We start from the raw sequence: 20293 nt of genomic DNA, 5'->3' as shown, positions 1-20293 counted from the left end.
TTCAGTTCAATATGCAAGTCATCCAGTCTTATACGAAGGTGTGCCATTGGCTTTCTTTCTTCCTTCTAGAAACTCGGATTTCTCATCCCACAAAACAAGTAAATAATGCATATGATCAGAGCCGTGACTGACTTCAATATCGTTAGTTACTTCGGTTGTAATTCTAATTAAACCAGACCAAGTCACAACACTTACTGCACCATGTAATGTTGATACTAGAGACTAGATATACGAGGGTTGAACGGAAAATTAAAATTACAAGATAAAACTACTTGTTTTCAAGGGATAGCTAAGGGTGTTGATGCTGAGCAGGCTATGTTCCTTTTACTTAGCAGAAATGTGGTTAAAAACAAGTTGTTCAGAAATGTTATCTCGCAGAATATGTGTGTAATTCCTTTCTTATTCACAAAGAAACCTCCAAAAGTATAAATTCTTAAAACATTTTATTGAAGGTTTATGAGAAAAGTGTGGGGGATAGCAGCATATCACATGTAGAAAATTTCGAGAGATTCTCCAGATACGAGACTTGGCAAAGTTTGGTTTAGAAAGTTTCCACATTCATTTTCTAATACTATCTTTTTCCCTAGTAACGACCCTTACTATTTTAATCGGATAAGGAATTTCTAATGCCGAATTCTTTTATCATTATCATATCATTATTATTATCTGAGACCAGGGAGTCGAGGACTCATCGAGAGAGGCTCTACGTCACTCAAACCAGCTGTCATACCTTCCCTTAAATTCATTCACACTAGATGCACAACACTCACTCAGTGCTCATTGAGAGAGAAACCTAGCTCTCAATCCTTTCTTGACTGCAAACAAACTTAACTTCCATGGATTCCCCTGTGTTCTCGCCCGACCTTCCATATAACGAAATATTTCATCAGACAATATCCTATAACACCCATTCCGAAATTTATAGACCTCTATCATATCAACCTTCTTTCTCCGTTATGACTAAATAAACTGAATTCCGAATTGAAAAAAAATAACACGACGTCATAGCGTTTGAATTATAGGATGACTTTATAAAAAATAAATAAAAGAAAAGAATAGATAAATCAGTAACTTCAAATGTATAAATGTCAGTAAAAATTTAATTTACAAGAAACGTAATTTAACTTACCCGAAACATAAACAATGTCTAATGAAGGGCGAAAAGCAATTTATAATATTCAGAGAAAGCCAATTTGTGCGAATATTAAATTGTTATGGTCTCAAAAGATCATAAAACTTCATTAACTCATTATCTATAAATATTATCGTTGTAGTTATCATCTGTCTAGGAGAGCTTAAAAGAGATGAAGAAAATAAATGGTTCATCTCTCTCTCTTGAGATGCAGGGTGCTCTTCCAAATTACAATATATTAAGAGAAACGAACTGCTTAGTTACTTGCTAAAATTAGAATGAAAGAACAACAATAATGTATTTTCTTTTAATGACAGACGTTACAAACATTCAGTATGATGTACAAGACAAATGCTAGCAGGCAGATCCTACAACGAAGTTTGTCGTATTATGCAGTAAATTAATATGGCTACCATAACAACAGCTGAAACTGACAGCAGCACCTTTAGCGCCATGGGCTGTGTAGATTTTCTTTTGAAGCATGTAAGCAGTGTCGTCTGTAAATAGATAATAATAAATATAAGTAACTGATAAAATCATTTTATATGGTATATAACATAAAAGTAATACAACTTGCTAAATTTAATACATTAAAAAAATTAAACTAATTGTAGAATTCATTTTACTTAGATAATTACGCCAATAATCATTTTCTCTGTTTTGTATAACTTTTTCGAATTTTACATTAAAAACGCGTTTTAAATCTACGTGATTAAAGTAATACATTTGAAATCGTCTAATATATGCTTCACTATAAATGTCTAATAGTTAAAGTATTTCCAGCAAGGTGCGTAATTTCCTGAAGTATTTGGACTTTTCCCAATATTTAAGTAGGTATATGTAATCAAAGGGATTCATAATTGTTTATAAGCAATTTATAGAACATGAAGTTTAATCGAGTATATTTAAGCTCACCATTTCGTAGTTCACACTGTGATTAATATTCATTACACGTAGTGCATGCCACTCTGTCGGTTCCTATTTGTATTTGCATCGATAACAATCTCGATTTGAAAAGGTCAACATACAAAATTGACATTAAGACAAATTGAGGTCTTACCTCTGTGATATTTTAATTAAAGTTTTTTTTTAAATTTATTGACTAGAAATGATGTATATGTTTAACTAATGATAATACCTTGATTAAAATGTAATCAGATCTGAAGGATACTTATGAATGCCCCAAATATGTCACCATTATAAATACCTGACGAAGTAGAATATTTGATTTGTCACTTGATCAATGCTTTCAAAATAACTCACGCGATTCAGAAGTTGCCAAAAAAATCAGAGTATGTTAAATTTAATTATTTTCTTCGCATATGGTTGCCTTGCATAACAAATGTTTATTTTTAAAAGCTAGTTGGTAAAAAACATCGAAATAAGGCTTCATGGATTTATACTAATGTTATACAATATGACAGATACTTTTTTTTTTTTGAATAAATGTTGAAATGAAGCAGGTGACAAAATGAGTTGAATTCATTTTCATTCTTCTACCTTTCACCTGTATTTTCCCTATCGTATTTTATTCTGTTAATTCCCCCCTACTATCTATTCCCCCTTCGACTTTATTCGATTTTCTGCATCTTTTCTTTTCTTTTCAGCATTCATTCGAATGCTGAAAAGAAAAGAAAAATACACGGGCCGTTTACGGTTAATAGGCGAAAACATGCTGGAGATCGATTGAATAGCCACCGGTGGGAAAAAAAAGAAAAAAAAAAGCCTACGAGAATCTTCCCATTCCCTACATCACTTTTCTTTCCCGAGGCGGCTAGACTTCGGGAAAACTAATCTACGCTGAGCTCCAGGCGAGCTAACTCGACATGCCGTGACGGTATCGATCGAATTCGCATTCAGATGGGTCCACGCTTAAAAATAGTTGTTGTCTGACTTTTTTTTTCATATTTCATTTTAATGCTTATTTATTTTTGATATAGTAGCTTATCGTAACTTGTTTAGGTCACTTTTCTATCCTGAGATGATTGGCTGTCTATTAAAACTTGTGTCCATTTTGTGTACAAGGCAAGCATCAGCAGGAAAAGCTTACTACAAACTTATGCAGCTTTCTATCCTTCGGTGAACTGTGTGTGTGTGTGTGTGTGTGTGTGTGTGTGTGTGTGTGTGTGTGTGTGTGTGTGTGTGTGTGTGTGAGTATGTGTGTGTGTGTGTGTGTGTGTGTGTGTGTGTGTGTGTGTGTGTGTGTGTGTGTGTGTGTGTGTGTGTGTGTGTGTGTGTGTGTGTGTGTTGCGGTGGGGGGAGGTTCTGGTATATCAGAAAGTATTAGGCTGAAGGGAAAAAACTCGAGTGGAGTAGCAGATCATAATTGACCAAAATAAATTTAAATAAGATACACATATACAACTATGGAAAAGTTGAGAAATGCCAAAGAAAAGCAAATGAATTTTAAATAAAGATACATTTAAAACAGAATATACAATTACTTCAAGCTTTGCTATTTTTTGCTAAAATTAGCTATTTTATACATAAACAAAAGTACATGATATTCCTTGTTAGTGATAATTTGCCATAAAAACATAGGAGAAAGAGAATTCAAACATTAAATGAGACGTAAAGAGACGTAAAGAGACATTAAAGGAACTACTGCGTTAATTAGATCCATATGGACATTTACGAGTTCTGAACTATTCAGCAGCAATGCATCAATGCAAGTGCACAAATTCAATGATCTTTTCACGGTTTTTCTCTCGTCTCCCCTTTCCTCTTCTTTCGACAGAAACTGGAAAAACGCGTCATTTATCACTTATCCAATGCTAAGCGTCATCCCGTCTAGTATCAAAAGAAGTTACTGGAGCATTGATCGATGAGCATTTCGTGTGGAATGACAGTGCACTAACTTCGTAAAAATGTGTTTTTTGGAGTCCATAGAAGGGAAGTCGTTTTCCAGATCGAGTTTGAAGTCTACTCTTGAAGTCCATTGCTGCACCAAGTTCGCATTGTCCATTTTTATTGTTAGTTAACTACGAAATAGCTACTATTATTACTGAACTGTTTAAGAAGTGTGTGATTTATCCTCAGCAGGACCACTAGTCAGACAAGGATCTTGAAATCGAATCTATCTGTGAGATGAATTCTAGCGGCATACCTCTTATTCGGATTGATCCCTGTTTGAACGTCAAGAAATCGATAAGATGTTTTGGATGTGACTAAGTAAAACCGTGAGTTAGTTAGTCTTAGAAAGGCGTCGAAGGATTTCTCCCATTTCACAACTACACCAGTTTAGGAACACACAGTTTTTTTATTATTTTTTTTTAATATTTATTAAATATTGATTCTATTATTAAAGCAGTGTTCAAAGCACCTCACGCGCGATGCTCTACCAGACTTTCCAACTTGCCACGGATGTAATACGCTGTTGCCTCAATTGTCTCTTGATAAATAAATTAATAAGCTCTACAATATGTGACGAATATCAATTATTTGACTTCTTTTACTGGAACGTATTATAGGAAAGATTATCTGTTCATCTTGAAAAGACGAACGAATTTTAAATTTAGCATGGTGGTTTAATAAGAGTTTCTCATTAAAATTTCATTCCCCAAATATAATTTTGGGTTATTGCCAGTAATATATAACTTCCAGTACACAATAAATGTACATAAGAAAGGAAAGAATATTTTTTCCGGCTTGTTAAAATCATGAAAGCGCTATGTGTCAATACTGTTACTTATTCAAAAATACATTTAGGATACATGCAGAGTGAAAATTGTTATTAAAAGGGTTTCTGCTGCTCTGTATTATCAGTCATTACGCTTCTGTTTCTGTAGCACGCAAGGAATAATAAAGCATCTTACATATGATATGTTAAGCAAATTACCCACAAGTTGTGGTGCTACTTCTACAAGCGAATTCCCAAACAGAAGAGGGAGAAATAATTTGTGCACATGAGATAAATTTCTAGTCAGATATAACAGAATTAGTACGTTCAAAATCTAATTTGCAGCTTCGTTTCCAGGGATGGAAAATCTCATGAGTAAACAGTAGTTCCAGCGCGAATAGCGAACTCAATTATGCTAAAAGGAAGCATACCATAATATGAAAAGGCAGATCAATTTCCGGTTAAACGCATCCCAACTAAAGAAGGCGATGAGATTCTCTCCGCACACTAAACCATTCTCATTTTCCTTATTTAAAACCAAAACATGAAGAAGATTAGAGTTACTCAATCTTCTGAGAAGATACAGTAGTTTAAAAACACGATTTAAACAAGAAAAGCTAAACATTTCTTGACATTGAAATATAATCTGAGGTCGTACAATGCACGCACCATTCCCATTAGTCTAGAAAAAAAATTCTATGGTTGCTGTAGGCTTCATAAGCGTTAAGTCACTATCCACACCTATTCGACACCATTTGGCTTCCTATACATATTATTATGTATATTATGTACATACTAACATTACGAAATATTAATAGCACTTAATTTGCAAAATAATATATACATATCCATACACGCTGTGACGGTGTGTGGGGAAAGGGGAAGATTATTAGCATCATAAACTAGTGCTACATTATAAAAATGCTGAACCTAAGTTAAGTGAACAATTTTAAGTCCATTTAAAAAAATGCCTAAGTGCTTATTAGATTTGATATTATTTCTTCAGTTTGCTGGGACTAATGTTATTGACATTTGGTATTTTTATTTAAATTTGTCGAGTTATCTCAGCTTTGGGCTAAATCAGATCGTGTTTAGTTGCAAAAGTTGGTAAACTGTTTAAAAATATTCAATGTAATGACCATTTAAATTACAAACCGTTTTAAAAACTATATTATACAGTAAACTATGATACAGATGCATAACAAAAATGGTTCTAGTTTCAATTGCTGTAATAATGAATGATAATGCCAATATAAGAATGCTATCTTGAAATGCACTTTTTTTTTATCACTGCCTTGGATTGGTTCCGTAGTTGTTAAACTGTACTCTTTTTTGTGCCAATCTCTTCCATGAAAGGTTGGAACCTGTTACACTGGAGTTAAGCTGGGGTAGGGGTCAGATAATTGGAGAACTTCCTTCTAATGACTACCTTGAAACTTTATCTAGTTAATTTACTAGACCTCCAGTTGTCAGGTAGCTTTATCTGAATGTCTGAAGTATCTTTATCAAGTTACTTCAAACCTCCAATATCTGTGATCTCACACCAGGTGAAGAAAATCGTCGACCACCTAAAGACATTTACAAATATCTGTGTTGCACTGGGATTTAAACTACAATAGGTTGGTTAGAGAGCTGAGATACTGTCTACTCGACACACCAGACATTTGCGAAGACTGACTACCGAACTTAACAGACTAAGGATGAACAAATGCGATGAGTAAAACCGAAACATTACAAATGAAACATACTGTAATTAATTGAACTTCAGGGATACGAATACAGTTATTTCGTGCTAATGTTTATTGTCAGCATTCCGTATTGGTTACAAACTGAAAACAATATTCCTAATTAACATTATTACATGGATTGTGATATAGAAACTGTTGTTAAAAACAAAGTTCTAGTTATTTACGACACTTATTACATCGAACTTTGTATGAATTTATTCGACATTTTATTTTTTTATTAATTAAATAAAAACAAATTTCTAACAACTAAAAATAAATTAAACTGAATCGCAAGGCCTTGACCATACCAACTTAATATTTTAAGTAACATCCACAATGTGAAAATCTCTGTTTTAATGCATTCTTTGAACAAGTGCTGCATCAAAATCAATTTATCATTATCTTTAGTACAGTGCCTACTAATACGTACAATCATTTTACAATCCTCTTTAAAGAGAATTTATGCGCAGATGTTGCAGACATCAGGGTCACTTTTTCTTTTAATTTTTTTTGTTACTCAACTGCAATGCATTTAATGACCCATGAAAATTAATTGCTTCATACAAAGGCCGATAAAGTATTTTGCAGTTGGTTTGACAATAGTTCCTATTTATAGAAGCAACAACACTGGTAAGGGACTTAAATAGGACATTGCACAGCATTTTAAAGTCGATTTTATCACTTAATAAGAGAAATAATTTATTGACAGCCATTTTCTTTTAAATTTTTCATTTATCAGACTCCTCCTCTTGGCTTGAACTGAGCTGTGAACAGAGGATAAATTCTCTTATCCACAATATAATTTTTTTTTTTTTTTTGTGGTAATCCTAAGCCTGGCGGATTGTTTAACCTACAGTACACTAGTGCCGTGGCCGATCAGAAAATTGATTTAATTTTTTTTTTTAACCTTTAACTTAGGATTTGAAGATCTATAATGAACAGTAGCACAGGCAGAGAAAGGAAAATTTGTCCTTTTTAGAGATATGCTTTAATAGAGAGAAGAGTGGAGAACTACCGATGCCAATTCTGATGAGCAATGACCTTGAAAATATCTATGGGAAATGGAAGCAACTGAATGTCTGTTTGAAGCAGAGTGCAGTGAAATTGTGATATTATCGTTAATCAACTTATGCTATCTTCCATACCGAGTCGAGGATTTTTAGGGAACTTTAAGGTCCACCACCCACATGTAAGCACAGTATTCAGTAGTTAAAGGATGCTGAAGACATACATTGTATGCATACTTAGGTTTCTCTGGTTCAGCAGTTCTGTAGAAAGCTTCGGTATTGAGACTACATGTTTTTAGATAAGTAAAACAACATAAATCACATATTTCTGCTAAACCACAGAAACGTAGACATAATTTTGTTTTGTCTAATCCGAAATTTGAAATTTCGGATTAGACAAAATTGAGTCACATTAAGGAATTTCTTACGGCACGGCCCTCCACTATATATCTTGCGTACTTTAAATTTATTACCATCGAGAATTCGTTTGCGATTGTCGATGATTTCCATAGTCCGGTGATAGGTCACTATCGGAAGATATATTGCGTTTCTAACTCTCAAATTAGAGCCTCCGTAGCTCAGTCAGTATAGACGAAGCCCTTTGGTCGGAAAGACCTGGGTTCGATTCCCTTCAGTGACGTGAGGAACCTTTATCTGGTCTCTTTCGACGAAAGTGAGTTAGCCGGTCTCATACGGAGGTAGGGTTTTTTTCCACCCGGAAACTCGGGTTTTTCGTCCCACAGAACAGGCAAACCACCCTCATGAACACACGCTTCTACAGACATAGGACACCCTCCAGGAATAAGGAGTAACCAACCTATTCCCTTAGGATTTCGGTTCCGAATGCCTACGCGGTAAAAAGTGTAGGTCTACGCCTGAGCGTAAATTAGGATAGATAGGATAGGACCTCTCAAATTACCTTACGCTTATTCTAGCTATACTACTAGAGTTTTTTAATGATAAATTCCACCAACAGAGGGTTTTATATAATTGTGATAATCTAGGAACCATCCTTCATGGACTGGATATGATACATTTTAAGCCGCATCAGGCGATGGAACTCGTACTATAGTAAAAAAAGAAAAACAAAATGTTAAAAAAAATTTGTAATATAGAAAATGGGTTGTACGTATGCTTTATACGTTCGTACGATTGACTGTAGAGTATATCTTGAAAATAGGGATACCCCTAAGGAAAAAAAAAGTTTCTACAGTTATTGAGGCGATTCATATCCTGATTGTTACAAGCTCTTATATCAGATCTTAGAAAATAATCATAAATTTCAAATGATTTCATAGTGAAAATTATTTTAAAATTCATTGTTTGAAGTTCACCAAGTGGAACGACCGCAGCTCCGTTTTTGACCTCAAGCACATGGCAACAGTACACACCGGAAATGAAGGCACATTCTCCATCACTGTTTTCTTTTACCTGGCGAATAGGGAGGAGATGAAGTGAGTCTAAGGTAGTCTAATGCACTCCACCCTCCACTCTCTTCCCCCCCCCCATAGACAGACCGGTCTGAAAACACACAGTTATAGATTGTGAGTTTTCAGATAGGTTCATATACTTAATATGATATATGAGTTTTGCCGATAACACTTGGATCAATTCCGCTAAATATTATGCCAGTGAAAACAACTTAAGGATGAAGAAGAAACATCTGTCCGTCTACAGTAATCACTGTCTAGACCTTAGATTGCTTTTTTATTGCAGTGCTTATTAATATATATTATACTTCTGTAAAATACTGTACTTTTATACTTCTACAAGTTTCTCAGCACAGATGTAGTATCGTTTCAGTTCTCCGTTGCTAGCGAAGCAGATAATAGAGAATATCAACACGCACACACGCACGCACGCACACCAAAATGAAAAGATTTCCTCTCTTATGCTTGATATTAGTTTTGAAAAATTCTTATTAAAATCTAAAGCGGCAGTTAATTTTTGTCCAGTTAGACATTTTAATAAATCATTTTACATATATTAAAGTTTGGTATATAATAGCACATAGACGAAAATGAAGAATAAAGTGCATTGAAAAGTCTTTACGACCATTTCATTACAGCACTTCCTTACCAACGTTTTAATTTATCCTAGAAAGTGCGATATTGTCATAGCTGTTATGCTATTTTAAACATGGCATCTCTACAAAAGAACAACAGAGTTGTGCAATTTTTGTGGTTTCAGATTGTCATCAGCATCATCAGATGGTAAACAGAAACGAAGAAACATATTTGTCTAATTGACTGATAAATTTGGTGGTGCGAGAAGTTCAAACATGTATGGACCAATATCAACGAAGGCTGGAGATGTTTATTTACTATAAGGAACATGTTGCATAGGAATAATTTTTCCGATTTCCTACTTGTGGACTGCACATTTAATGCTGAATCATACTCTGACAGGTTGTTGCGTTCGCATGCTGTCATCCAAAAGAAAGAAAGATAAAAAAAAGAAAGAAAGATAATCTTCCCCACCTTCTTTTCAATTTGACTCAAATCTAATTCCTGCCTAATTTATTATTTGAAAACTAAAATGAAGTTGATTATAGAAAACAGATTTGTTATTTCTTTAAGTATATTATAATTACTGGTAGAAAAACAATGTTAAAAAATTAACGTAAACATTTAAGTAAGTAAAAAGAAGCCACACGATTGCTTAATCATAACGATGCTTTCAAATTCACCTTGGATTTATTGAAGATAGAAGAATATAGATTCACCTAACATAATCAATACATGATTAGAATAAAATGCATCATTGCCAGTAGTCAATATATACAGTATATACAAGTATATATACACCAGAGGTCGACGAACCTATAGGCACATCAGTCTCGTGTGTGGGTTGCAGTAAGGACTGAGTAAGAAGTTTGTTGACATGATTGAGAATATTTCATGCGGAAGGCTGTTCTAGAGGACAGAGGTGGACGGAATAAAAGAGGAAGAGGGAAAGCAGGTTCGGTGTGTTTACAGTACAGTTGCAAAGGGACTGGGAAGCAGCTGCTCTTGTTTTAAAAGGCCTAACAGAAAGTGGAGGAATGATGGTTGCCATTTGAGTGGAGAAATCACCATGGAAGTACCTGTAGAATAGACACAGTGCTGAAACATTTTGAGTTAGAGATTGAAGTGAGTCTGCAAGGGAGCGAGGGATCATCTATGAGCCAAATTGCTCTACTCCGGAAAGCATCGAGAATTTTTAGGTGCACCACCCCAAATATATGTACAGTATTATAAGGATGGAATGACTTGGGATTTGTAGAGTTAGTAACTTGGTGGGTGTATAATAGTATCTTGAGCTGAAGAGAATACCTAATTTTTTTGGATGACAGGGAAACTATCGATTTAATGCGTTCATTCCAGGAGAAGTTAGAGGTAAATGTTAGTCTGAGCAGAGAGGAAGAGATAATAATGATGATGATTTATGGTTTTAATCGTGCAAGGTGAGCAAAGCATTTAGCACAGGCAAATATGGATTTGCTTGTGCCAAAGATCGACTCAAAAATACCTAGGAAAAAGTTATCCTATAGTCAGCAAATCTTTCTCTGGCGGTCTGGCTTATGGAACTAGAAACGTTACGTGTTAAAAAAAAAAAAAAAAAAAAAAAAAAGAATTTTTTAAGTTAAGGGATATTACATCCCATATTGTTTCATAGCCGAATAAGAAACTCAAAGAGTTTCATGCCGAATATAGAAACTATATAAAGTTCGGCGAGTCCAAGCGTAAGCAAATACTTGGATCCAAATACCTAGGAGCTGGGTTTCACATTATGAGTAAATACCAGGAACAGTGATCGGAGCTTGCTTCACCCTTGATATGAGTTGCCTCAGTGTTACACTACCAAAAGGGTTATGTGTTGCAATATCCAAGTATTTGCTTACGCTTGGACTCGCCGAACTTTATATAGTTTCTATATTCGGCATGAAACTCTTTAAGTTTCTTATTCGGCTATGAAACAATATGGGATGTAATATCCCTTAACTTAAATAATTTCACGTCGCCGAATTGAAGCCTTTGGCTCTTCATATAATTAGTAAAAAAAAGTCTGTTTCACAAAGTGGACTCTGCTAATTGTTCATACTTTCTTAGAATGTTTGAAATTTTTACTAGCATGCAGTAATAATTTTTCAAAACTTCTGTTATTAGATAATTAAGTTCTCAGTACTGCGATTGAGATTGCAGTCGCCAATCACAAGTAATTAGTAAAAAGAAAAGAAAAGAAAGGAAAACTTAGAAGTTGGAATATTTTGTACGTGCGCAATGAAGTATTCTTTCTTACGCTGTATTTTGTGTTAAAATGTGCAGTTACAGACATATGCCCACTATTGGAAGAAGGTCGCATTTTTATTTTCTACAAATAGCAAAACAAAATCATTCCTGATAGTCATTCGAAAAATAATTAATCGCTAATTAAATCATCAATTGTGAAAATAAAAGTTTTATTTCTGTAGAGTGTATCGCAAGCACTCATCCAAATCCGGGAGAATTTCAAATGAAGCTGCTTATTAAAGCGAACACACCTAACTTCTTGTGTGTCCTCAGGGTCGACGACTTTAAAGTACTTATGTGGGATCAAGGTCTGGTTAAGGTGAAGAAGGTCGACTGCCGTAACTGTTGTTTGTTCTCTGCGGGCGTCTCCATGTCTCCCAGATGAAAAGAAAATGAGAATTATTTTACATCTCCCATGAAAAATGGGGATAGTAAAAAATTAGATACTGGATTCTCCATTATCAAATTATACATTTTAAAGTGCTCATTAGCGAGAAATTTTAACATGCAAAATGCTGATACATTATTTTTAGTTATTAACTGTCGTTGTGATATTTTTTTTAACTTGAAATAATACAGTTGGTTTTAGTAAATTATTACACTAAATGCCAGCCGGACCGAGTGTGTGCCTGCTTTCCAACCAAAAGGTCGAGTGTTTTTGTTTTAGCGTAAATTATACACCAAACTCACAACCAAACTGTTCGAATCCCGCTGTGAGCGTGAATTTGTGATTTTCTTGAGATGGAAGATGAATTTCATCATGCGGTGTGAGACCACCGTCCCACTTATTGGAAGCTTGAAGCGGCTTGAAAAAAGTTCCATGTTTGATCTCCAGAGCAGACTTCCGGATTATTTTAAAAAATAAAATACATTATTAATAAAAAAAAATCGTTAACCCACTCTCGGTACTTATATAGCATAGATTTACAACCTTTCATCGGCGGGAGTTACGTAAAAAAGAAGTAAAAACTGGTTCACGTGAATTCAAAATTCACATGAAATTGTTTGCTTATATAATAATTATTTTTAAAGAAAATGATCAGCAAAAGTATGTTTCTTAACAAGTATGAAAATTTTTTGATAATATTTGGTGATGTTCAGAGAAACAGTCTCATAATTCCAAGGAACTCTCACCATGCAGACTACTTTTGAAGGCCTTCCGGCCAGAGTAATTTAATCGATAAAATTATCGTTTCAAAAATTAACTTTTTTTGTTTCCAAAGCAGAATAGCATCAAACAAGATTTTTCTTTCACAGTAAATGAGACATATTAATTGGCATCCAAAAAATTTGTAATGTTTGATTTTTTTTTTTAATTTGAAAGACTTAGCCGTCTTTAATTCCTTTAAGCCTAAGTCAGAATGATAAGAATTATGCCTGCCTACAAAGAGCAAGACTCATTAATGAATTATATCTAAATATTGGAAATTAAGTAAACAGGTTTTTTATTATTTTATTGTCCGGTTTATCTTAAAGAAACAGTTTCTCTTCATTGTCACCTAGAAGATCTGAGACTTTCAAGATTTCTTATTTTATAGTAATTATTTTCATAATAGTCTCATAAATTTTAGCAAACTGACTATGATCAGTTGGTATTAAATGTTGTGGCCACACCAAGGATCAACTCTAGTTACCTCTTCAGTGCGCTTTGCAAAATGCATAACACCTATTTAGATTCCTTTTTGTTAACTTCCTCAATCCCTCGCATGTTATTCCTCAGCCTCTGACTGGCAGATTTTTATTAAAACACGTTATTTCGAATTCTTGTTAAATTTTGTCCACCGCGTCAATTTTGGTTTTAGTCGGATGATTTTTAGTTGCAAAATTTGACAAAGCGGATTGAAAAAAATAGAAACTACCTTCTGGCTGGACAGAATTAAATGAAATTTGGCATTTAGGAATCTGTACTAAAATTTTAAGTGGACAATTTTTACTGCCAAAAATAAGCAAAAGGAAATTATGCTTACAGTACTTAAGGCAAAATTTGCAGTAAATGAACCAAAATCACATTCTAAATTTTTTGACTCAGTTGCTACGGATAATGAATAAATGACTCATCTATCTGTCACTATCTGTTAATGCTATAACGAAATGCACCTTAAAATAAAAAAAATAAATAAATAAAAACTGCCTCCGGTCATTTATTTCTGTACTAAATTCATATTTAGACCTCTGGTGAGCATAAATTTGCTGATATTTTTATATCTCATTATTTATATATTTATTATGTCTTGTTACAGACGCAATTAAACTTGTTTGACTCTGCCTGTTTTAGTTATTTGTGTATCCTCCTAAATGTAACCCTATTAGGACGGCACGACATTGCTCCACTGCTTTAATACATATATTACTTCATTTACATAAATTTTAATTAATATTTATATTATTTACATTTTGCACTACATAATCTGGTCTTTATTAATTACTCATGTGTATGGGTGTTTAAAGGCGCATGACACTATTTTAATAACCCATGAAGTAGGCCAATAACTTGCTACCTATCGTGTAATCAGCATAGAAACAATCGAGTAGCATTTAGAAAAGCGTAAGCGGTTTATTAGCAATTTGCGAGTGGTTTATTATTTCATTTTTTTAAATTTTTATTTGTGTATTTATGGCTTTAACCTGGAACTATGCCAGTCAATGGTTGTTGCCATAATCAGACAAGGGTTCTAACATCGCTCCAAACCCGAAGTAGGTGGGAGAAGATATGAAAACAAAAATAAATGAATAAAAGTCCCTCAAGCTACGAACCAAGATTAACAACGCTTATGGATAATTATTATAGCTATGAATCATAATAATAATAATAAATAATAATAATAATAAAATTAATTCGGAATCCCTACTATACTTACTTTATAAGAGCAATAGTTAGAAATTCAAGGACGCGATAAGTCAACCAATTTGTATTTCCAAGTTATTAGCAAATATTAAAAAATGACATAAAAATGAAGTATTTTCCTTCATTTCTTCGAAGATGTTCAATGTTTCCTCTCTCAAAAACATGTCCTTTTTTTATTAGAAAACCAGGAAAAATTATCCCTACGTCATCGAAAGTAAACTTCAGCCAGTCGTCTCAAACACCCTTACGAACATTTAACAGACTTTAATCAAGTTATTTCATCATCACGAGAACAACAACAACAACATAGTGACCTAGCAGAAAATGTTTTGTCAACTAGCTGCGATAGTAATTGGGATATGCTATCGCAGCTAGTTGACAAAACATTTTTCTTCTAGAAGTCTCCGAAGGTGAAGAAGAACAGAAGGTAATTTCCCCAAGCAGAGATACAATTAATGACTAGACAGATCTGCAGTTTTTCAAGCAGTAATTTGTCGAATAAGATTACCAATGTATTGAGTACACCATCGCATGAACATTAATCACGCAGTTATAAGTGGATGACTAAAACTGGAGGGAAGGACAATCTCTAGGGAAGGGATCCTACTTCGGTTTTCCTTTCCAAACATATAAGTACCTCCAGGCAAATCCTTCGGGCCTCATGCTTCTGGAAATGGAGGGGGGGGGGGGTAAATATCCGAGTATTTCATGCTGGAAGAGGTGGAAAACACAAGCATATACATAGCACATAGCGCATCTACAGGTGCGATGCTTGCGCGAGAGAGAGAGAACCCTTATTATGAGAGGGGGGAAAAAAGCACGTCATCTTCAGCATAACGAAACGATTAAATGTACATGATGACGAAGTTTATCGTATAAGATAATGAACGAAGACCATGTCATCTCACGGATATCGTTATAAAAATTATATTAAAATATTTTACAACGTGATCGGTTTTGTGAGAGACAATAATTATTACAACGGTGTTGATGTTTCTTCTTTACTGCCCTTTCTAACATGTCCCAGAGTTTTCAATAACATTCAGATCAGTTGAATTTGGGATGTAGAAGTCTTTCTTATGTTCTGCAAACCAATCCAGCACAATTCGATGGGCACGAGAGTTATCATCTTGAAACTCAGAATCCACTATATGTCCTTCTTGTTCCAAAACCTGGGCAAATGGCGATACTTCATTATTTAAAAGTGTCAGATAATCCATGGATTTCATGCGATTGGACAACTCCAGTATTTGAAATACAGCCCAAAAACATGACACTGCCACCTTCTTTCGCAGCTCTTTCGAAACATTCAGGGTTAAATACTTTTCCAGCCTTCCGCGTGACCCTGGAGAGGCTGTTATTGAAATACAAGCAGAATCTGGATTCGTCGGACCATGTTATTCGTCTCCACTGGTCAGTGGTCCAGCGCGATGTTTTATCCAAGTAAGGCGATTTTTTTTCTGTATAGTTGTTAACTTGGGACGTATCCGGGCGATGATGATGATGATTTATGGTTTTAATTGCGCAAGGACAGCAAAGATCATACCGCGCCATATCAAAGATTATAACAGTGCACAAGGTAAACAATCGGAAATATTCATGCCCGCAGCGGGATTCGAACCCGCGACCTGTTGGTTTGACCGCCAACTTGCCAACCAGGCAGGCCGTATCCGGGCAACACGATTAAAAATGCCTAACCCATGCAGTTCTCTGCGTAGTGTTTGTTCTGAAACTGGTTTACTGGATCCAGTATTGTACTGTTGAAGCAGTTCTTGACGAGTCTGGAAACATTCAGTTGTTGCGAGTCGTACCAAATGCCTGCGATCCCGATTTGTCATCATAGAGCACTACCATAGTTGCTTCTACCACAAGGTTTTTTTAATATTTTTTTATTGATTTTATATATTTTTGTGTTTATTTATTTTTGCATAGTCCGGAAACCCTGCTCTAGAGACCAAACATGGAACTTTTCAAGCCACTTCAGGCCTCCAATAAGCGGGACGGTGTTCTCTCACCGGGCGATGAAATTTATCTCCCACCTAAAGACAATCACAAACATCCATGCCCACAGCAGGATTCGAATCCGCCCGTTGGTTGGGGATCGGATACGCTAACCACTCGGTCAACCAGGCCGGCAGTGATCAGAATAGATAACGGTCCTAACCATTTTGAGTTCTCTCGAAAAGTTTGATTTTTTTTTTCCCTCTAGAAAATCAGGGACATCAGCCAATGACTATTGCAGCTAAGGCCAAAACTTTCGTCTTGGCCTTAGCTGTCTCGTTATGAATTATAAACACCCGAATTCATCTTCGCCTTTTTAATGAGCGACCTCAGTATCACTACACATTTAAAAGATGTTTACTTACTTATAGAGTGTATTTTATCGTTTTAATTGATTTATCGTTATGAGACCCTATTATATGAATATTATAAATGTACCATAAAATCTCTTTCCTCCTCAAAGAGAAACAGCTACATCATGGAGGGCAAAAAAATCATCTTGCATATATTAGGCAACTGAAATTGTCACTGAAGCAAAACTTGCTGCCCTCTCCTCCCCAGCAGAGGTTATCTTTTAAACATCTCCAAAAAGAAAAGAAAAACTCCATTCATTTTTTACCAAAGGTCAATTTTGCTGGCCTTGTTGGCCTCGTGGTTAGCGTACCCCGCTCTCTAACCATCAGGATGCGGGTTCAAATCGTGCGGTGAGTTTCATCGCACGATGTGAGACCACCTCCCCGCTTATTAGAGGCCTGAAGTTGCTTGAGAAGAGTCCCATGTTCGGTCTCTAGAGCAGTGTTTCCGGACTATATTAAAAAATAAATAACACAATACAATAAATATATAAAATTGAAAAAAAAAAATTCTTAACCCACCCACGGTACAAAATGTACTTTGGGTTTGCATATAACCTTTCGTGGGTGGAAACAACATAAAAAAAAATGATTATTGGAATCATAGAGAAGATTACAATCGAAATCACGACTGAATTCGTTGTACGTATATCGAAAAGTTATTCTCAGTTTAACATGTTCATTGCCAATCAAGCGATATCGCGTGATCGGCCGTTTGGTGAGGACTGTTTTTTGCTCAATTCCGAAGAAAGCTTCGCATCGCTTAGTCGTCTCTAACATAATGGTTGATTTTCTGTTTATTTTATGGCCCTGAGATAGATATCCAGACTTTTTAATTAGTTATCAATAGATATTTCTGTCAGTATAGTGAAAAACGTATTTCTACAACTTATATATATTTGAGAAAGGAATTTAATCAGCACTTTTAAACGATACGGTGACCTAGACACTGTTGCTGCTTATTCTGATTTGCACGCACGCACGCACACACACGCGCAAATTTTTAGAATCCCCTATTAAAATCATGAGGCCTTTGTTAAAAAATACATGACCGTTCTAAGCATCAACTAAGACTATAAAATATTTTTGGTTATCCACGAAATGAATGCTAACCTAGAGAAGCCTAAATATCATGCGTGAACTCATATTTAAAAAAAGGCATATTTTTTGAACTGTTCTTTTTCTTCTTCTTCAGTGAGGTTTCTTTCTGTTCTTGAGATAAATTTTAACAAAATCATGCTGTACAATTTCTTCCAAGGTTCTTTGAGTATATCTGTATTGTGAACTTCGTGTATTCTGCGTCGGCATTTCTACAGGGCCCCTCTTACCTCCAAAACTAGCTCTCTGGTCTAGCTTCGTATTAAGCTCGAGACTACCACAGCTTCAGTTGCCTGAAGCTGCTGATTGCATCTCCTTGCGAAGGTCGCTCATAAAAGCTAACTGGACTAGGAATTTATTTGATATCTTAATGCGAAACACGATCGTAACTTCGATCGTTACACTAAGCGTGCACCGGTAGATCGTTAGCGGGTATCTGTTTGTATATCGTATTCCAATTGAGAATTTCGTTAAAATTCACAGTCATCCAGAACTTATAAAATACAAAGTCTTTGTTATATTCAAGTGAAAATATCGGTATGCAGGTTGATTTCAATCTTTCTATTAATACTAAGAAAGCACACATCTCCTTTATCGAATAACAACTTCTTCGTTTTCCGTAGCAAAAGAGAAAAATGCTCGAAGCAACTTAACAAGGTGCAGAGAGCCATGACGTCTTTGGGAAGTTGTACAGAATACTAAATTTTCATAACAAAGAAGCAAGTCTCTCATTAGATCGACGCTTATCCTTTTACCACAATGGTGGAATTTTAGAGAAACTGAAGCATCGAGTTTGACAATCTGAGAACGTGCAGGTAAAAAAAAAAAAAAAAAAAAAAAAAAAAACTTTGGCACAAAGGCTTTTTTTCAGACTGTTCCTGTGAATATCTTTTACTCTCTTTCTGTGTTTAGCTTTTGCTTTGTGTAAAAGGTACCTCAAGTTTCTTTCATTGTTTTATTTCCACTGCGTCGTACTCTTTTTTTTTTTCTGCTAGTGACAGTTCTTTAGGTTGTGACAGACACAGAAGGACGAACAACATTGTCTTTCATTCAGTTCACTTCCTTCTATTATGACCTATTACAGCGCATGCTCTTTAGCGAACTTGACAGTTGTCCGCATGTCCATCACCACCATTATCAATATACGCTGTAATGTGCTGACTCGGAGTGTAATACGATCGTTTTCTCGTAGTGTCAGGGATGGCAAAAGGAAATAAATTTTCTTCTGATGACCGACCTTCAGTTTCTTGTGAGTAATGGAATCTCTCTCTCTCTCTCTCTTGGGTAGCTCTTCGAAGAACAGATGGAGATGACTGATTTTATCTCTATTGCCAGGACGTAAAGTTTTTTTGTTTTTTTTTCCCTACAGAGACCGAAAATCTTACGTAAGCATCTTAGATCGTATGTTGATACGACTTTTCATCATTTATCCGTTTATTAATTTAGGAATTTTCTTGTGAATAAAACTAAAATAAAAGTATTTGCCGAGAAACTACTTCATTGTCATGCCGACCTACTAGTACTCACATTCGGGTAAAATTTATAAATAGATGCTGAGGAACATGATTGTTTAATTTTGTCAACTATATTCTTGCATATAGCAAATAAAAGTCTTCAGAGACTTTTGAAGTCTAAGGTGCTGCTATGATCTGAAGTAAAAAGCAGATCGAACTATTTCATTCCAAGAAGGCGCCCACCTCGACAACTTTGCCGATATTTAAAAAAATAAAATAATAAAAAACAACAACATATATTTGGTCTTATTAGCATTTTCAACAACAGAATTTGAATAGCTAGTTATCAGACTATTTCTCTTAGTAGTGAGGATTTAGTTTAGAACTAAGTTTGTTGAAAATATGAACAAACTTAGTTCTAAAACTTTTGTTGAAAGTAAAGAAACTCACACACATGAGTTTTCTTTAATTCATAGTACCATAGATAGATAGGAAGTTGAAAAGAAAGAAGAAACTTGTTGATAATGGATTTGAAAAACATGCACATTTATTCTTTAGGAAATACATAAGGAATCTGTTCCGAAAGAACAGCAGGAGTGAACAGAGGGGAAAAAGAGAAAAATTTATTTTATTTATTTATTATTATTATTTTTTTGTTATGTCAGTTCCTTTCATGAAAAACTGAAAACCTATAATACGTTTAGAACCTCAGATATGCACGTCTGGGAATTCTGCTATAAAGACCGAGCAGTGGAGCTTTTATAACAGGCGACTTCAAGCCTCCCA

The 20293-nt window shown here is 34.9% G+C and overlaps 1 protein-coding gene across 1 annotated transcript in view; it reads right to left on the bottom strand.

Moving 5' to 3' along the window:
* Nucleotides 1–1425: 1425 nt before the first annotated feature.
* The window catches only part of LOC150094830 (bcl-2-related ovarian killer protein-like), a 60746-nt gene continuing 41878 nt past the window's right edge, over nucleotides 1426–20293 (bottom strand). The window contains exon 2 of the mRNA XM_090411418.1: nucleotides 1426–1629. Within this exon, the coding sequence (XP_090267544.1) occupies nucleotides 1501–1629 (129 nt within the window). The 3' untranslated portion in view covers nucleotides 1426–1500. The remainder of the gene's footprint in view (nucleotides 1630–20293) is intronic.

This window comes from Typopeltis vanoorti, chromosome 21 (assembly GCF_054136105.1).
Source record: "Typopeltis vanoorti isolate ZY-2024b chromosome 21, IOZ_Tvanoo_1.0, whole genome shotgun sequence".
Taxonomy (NCBI): Eukaryota; Metazoa; Arthropoda; class Arachnida; order Uropygi; family Thelyphonidae; genus Typopeltis; species Typopeltis vanoorti.
Note: the sequence above shows the minus strand (reverse complement) of the source record. Positions and strands in the feature narration are given on the sequence as shown.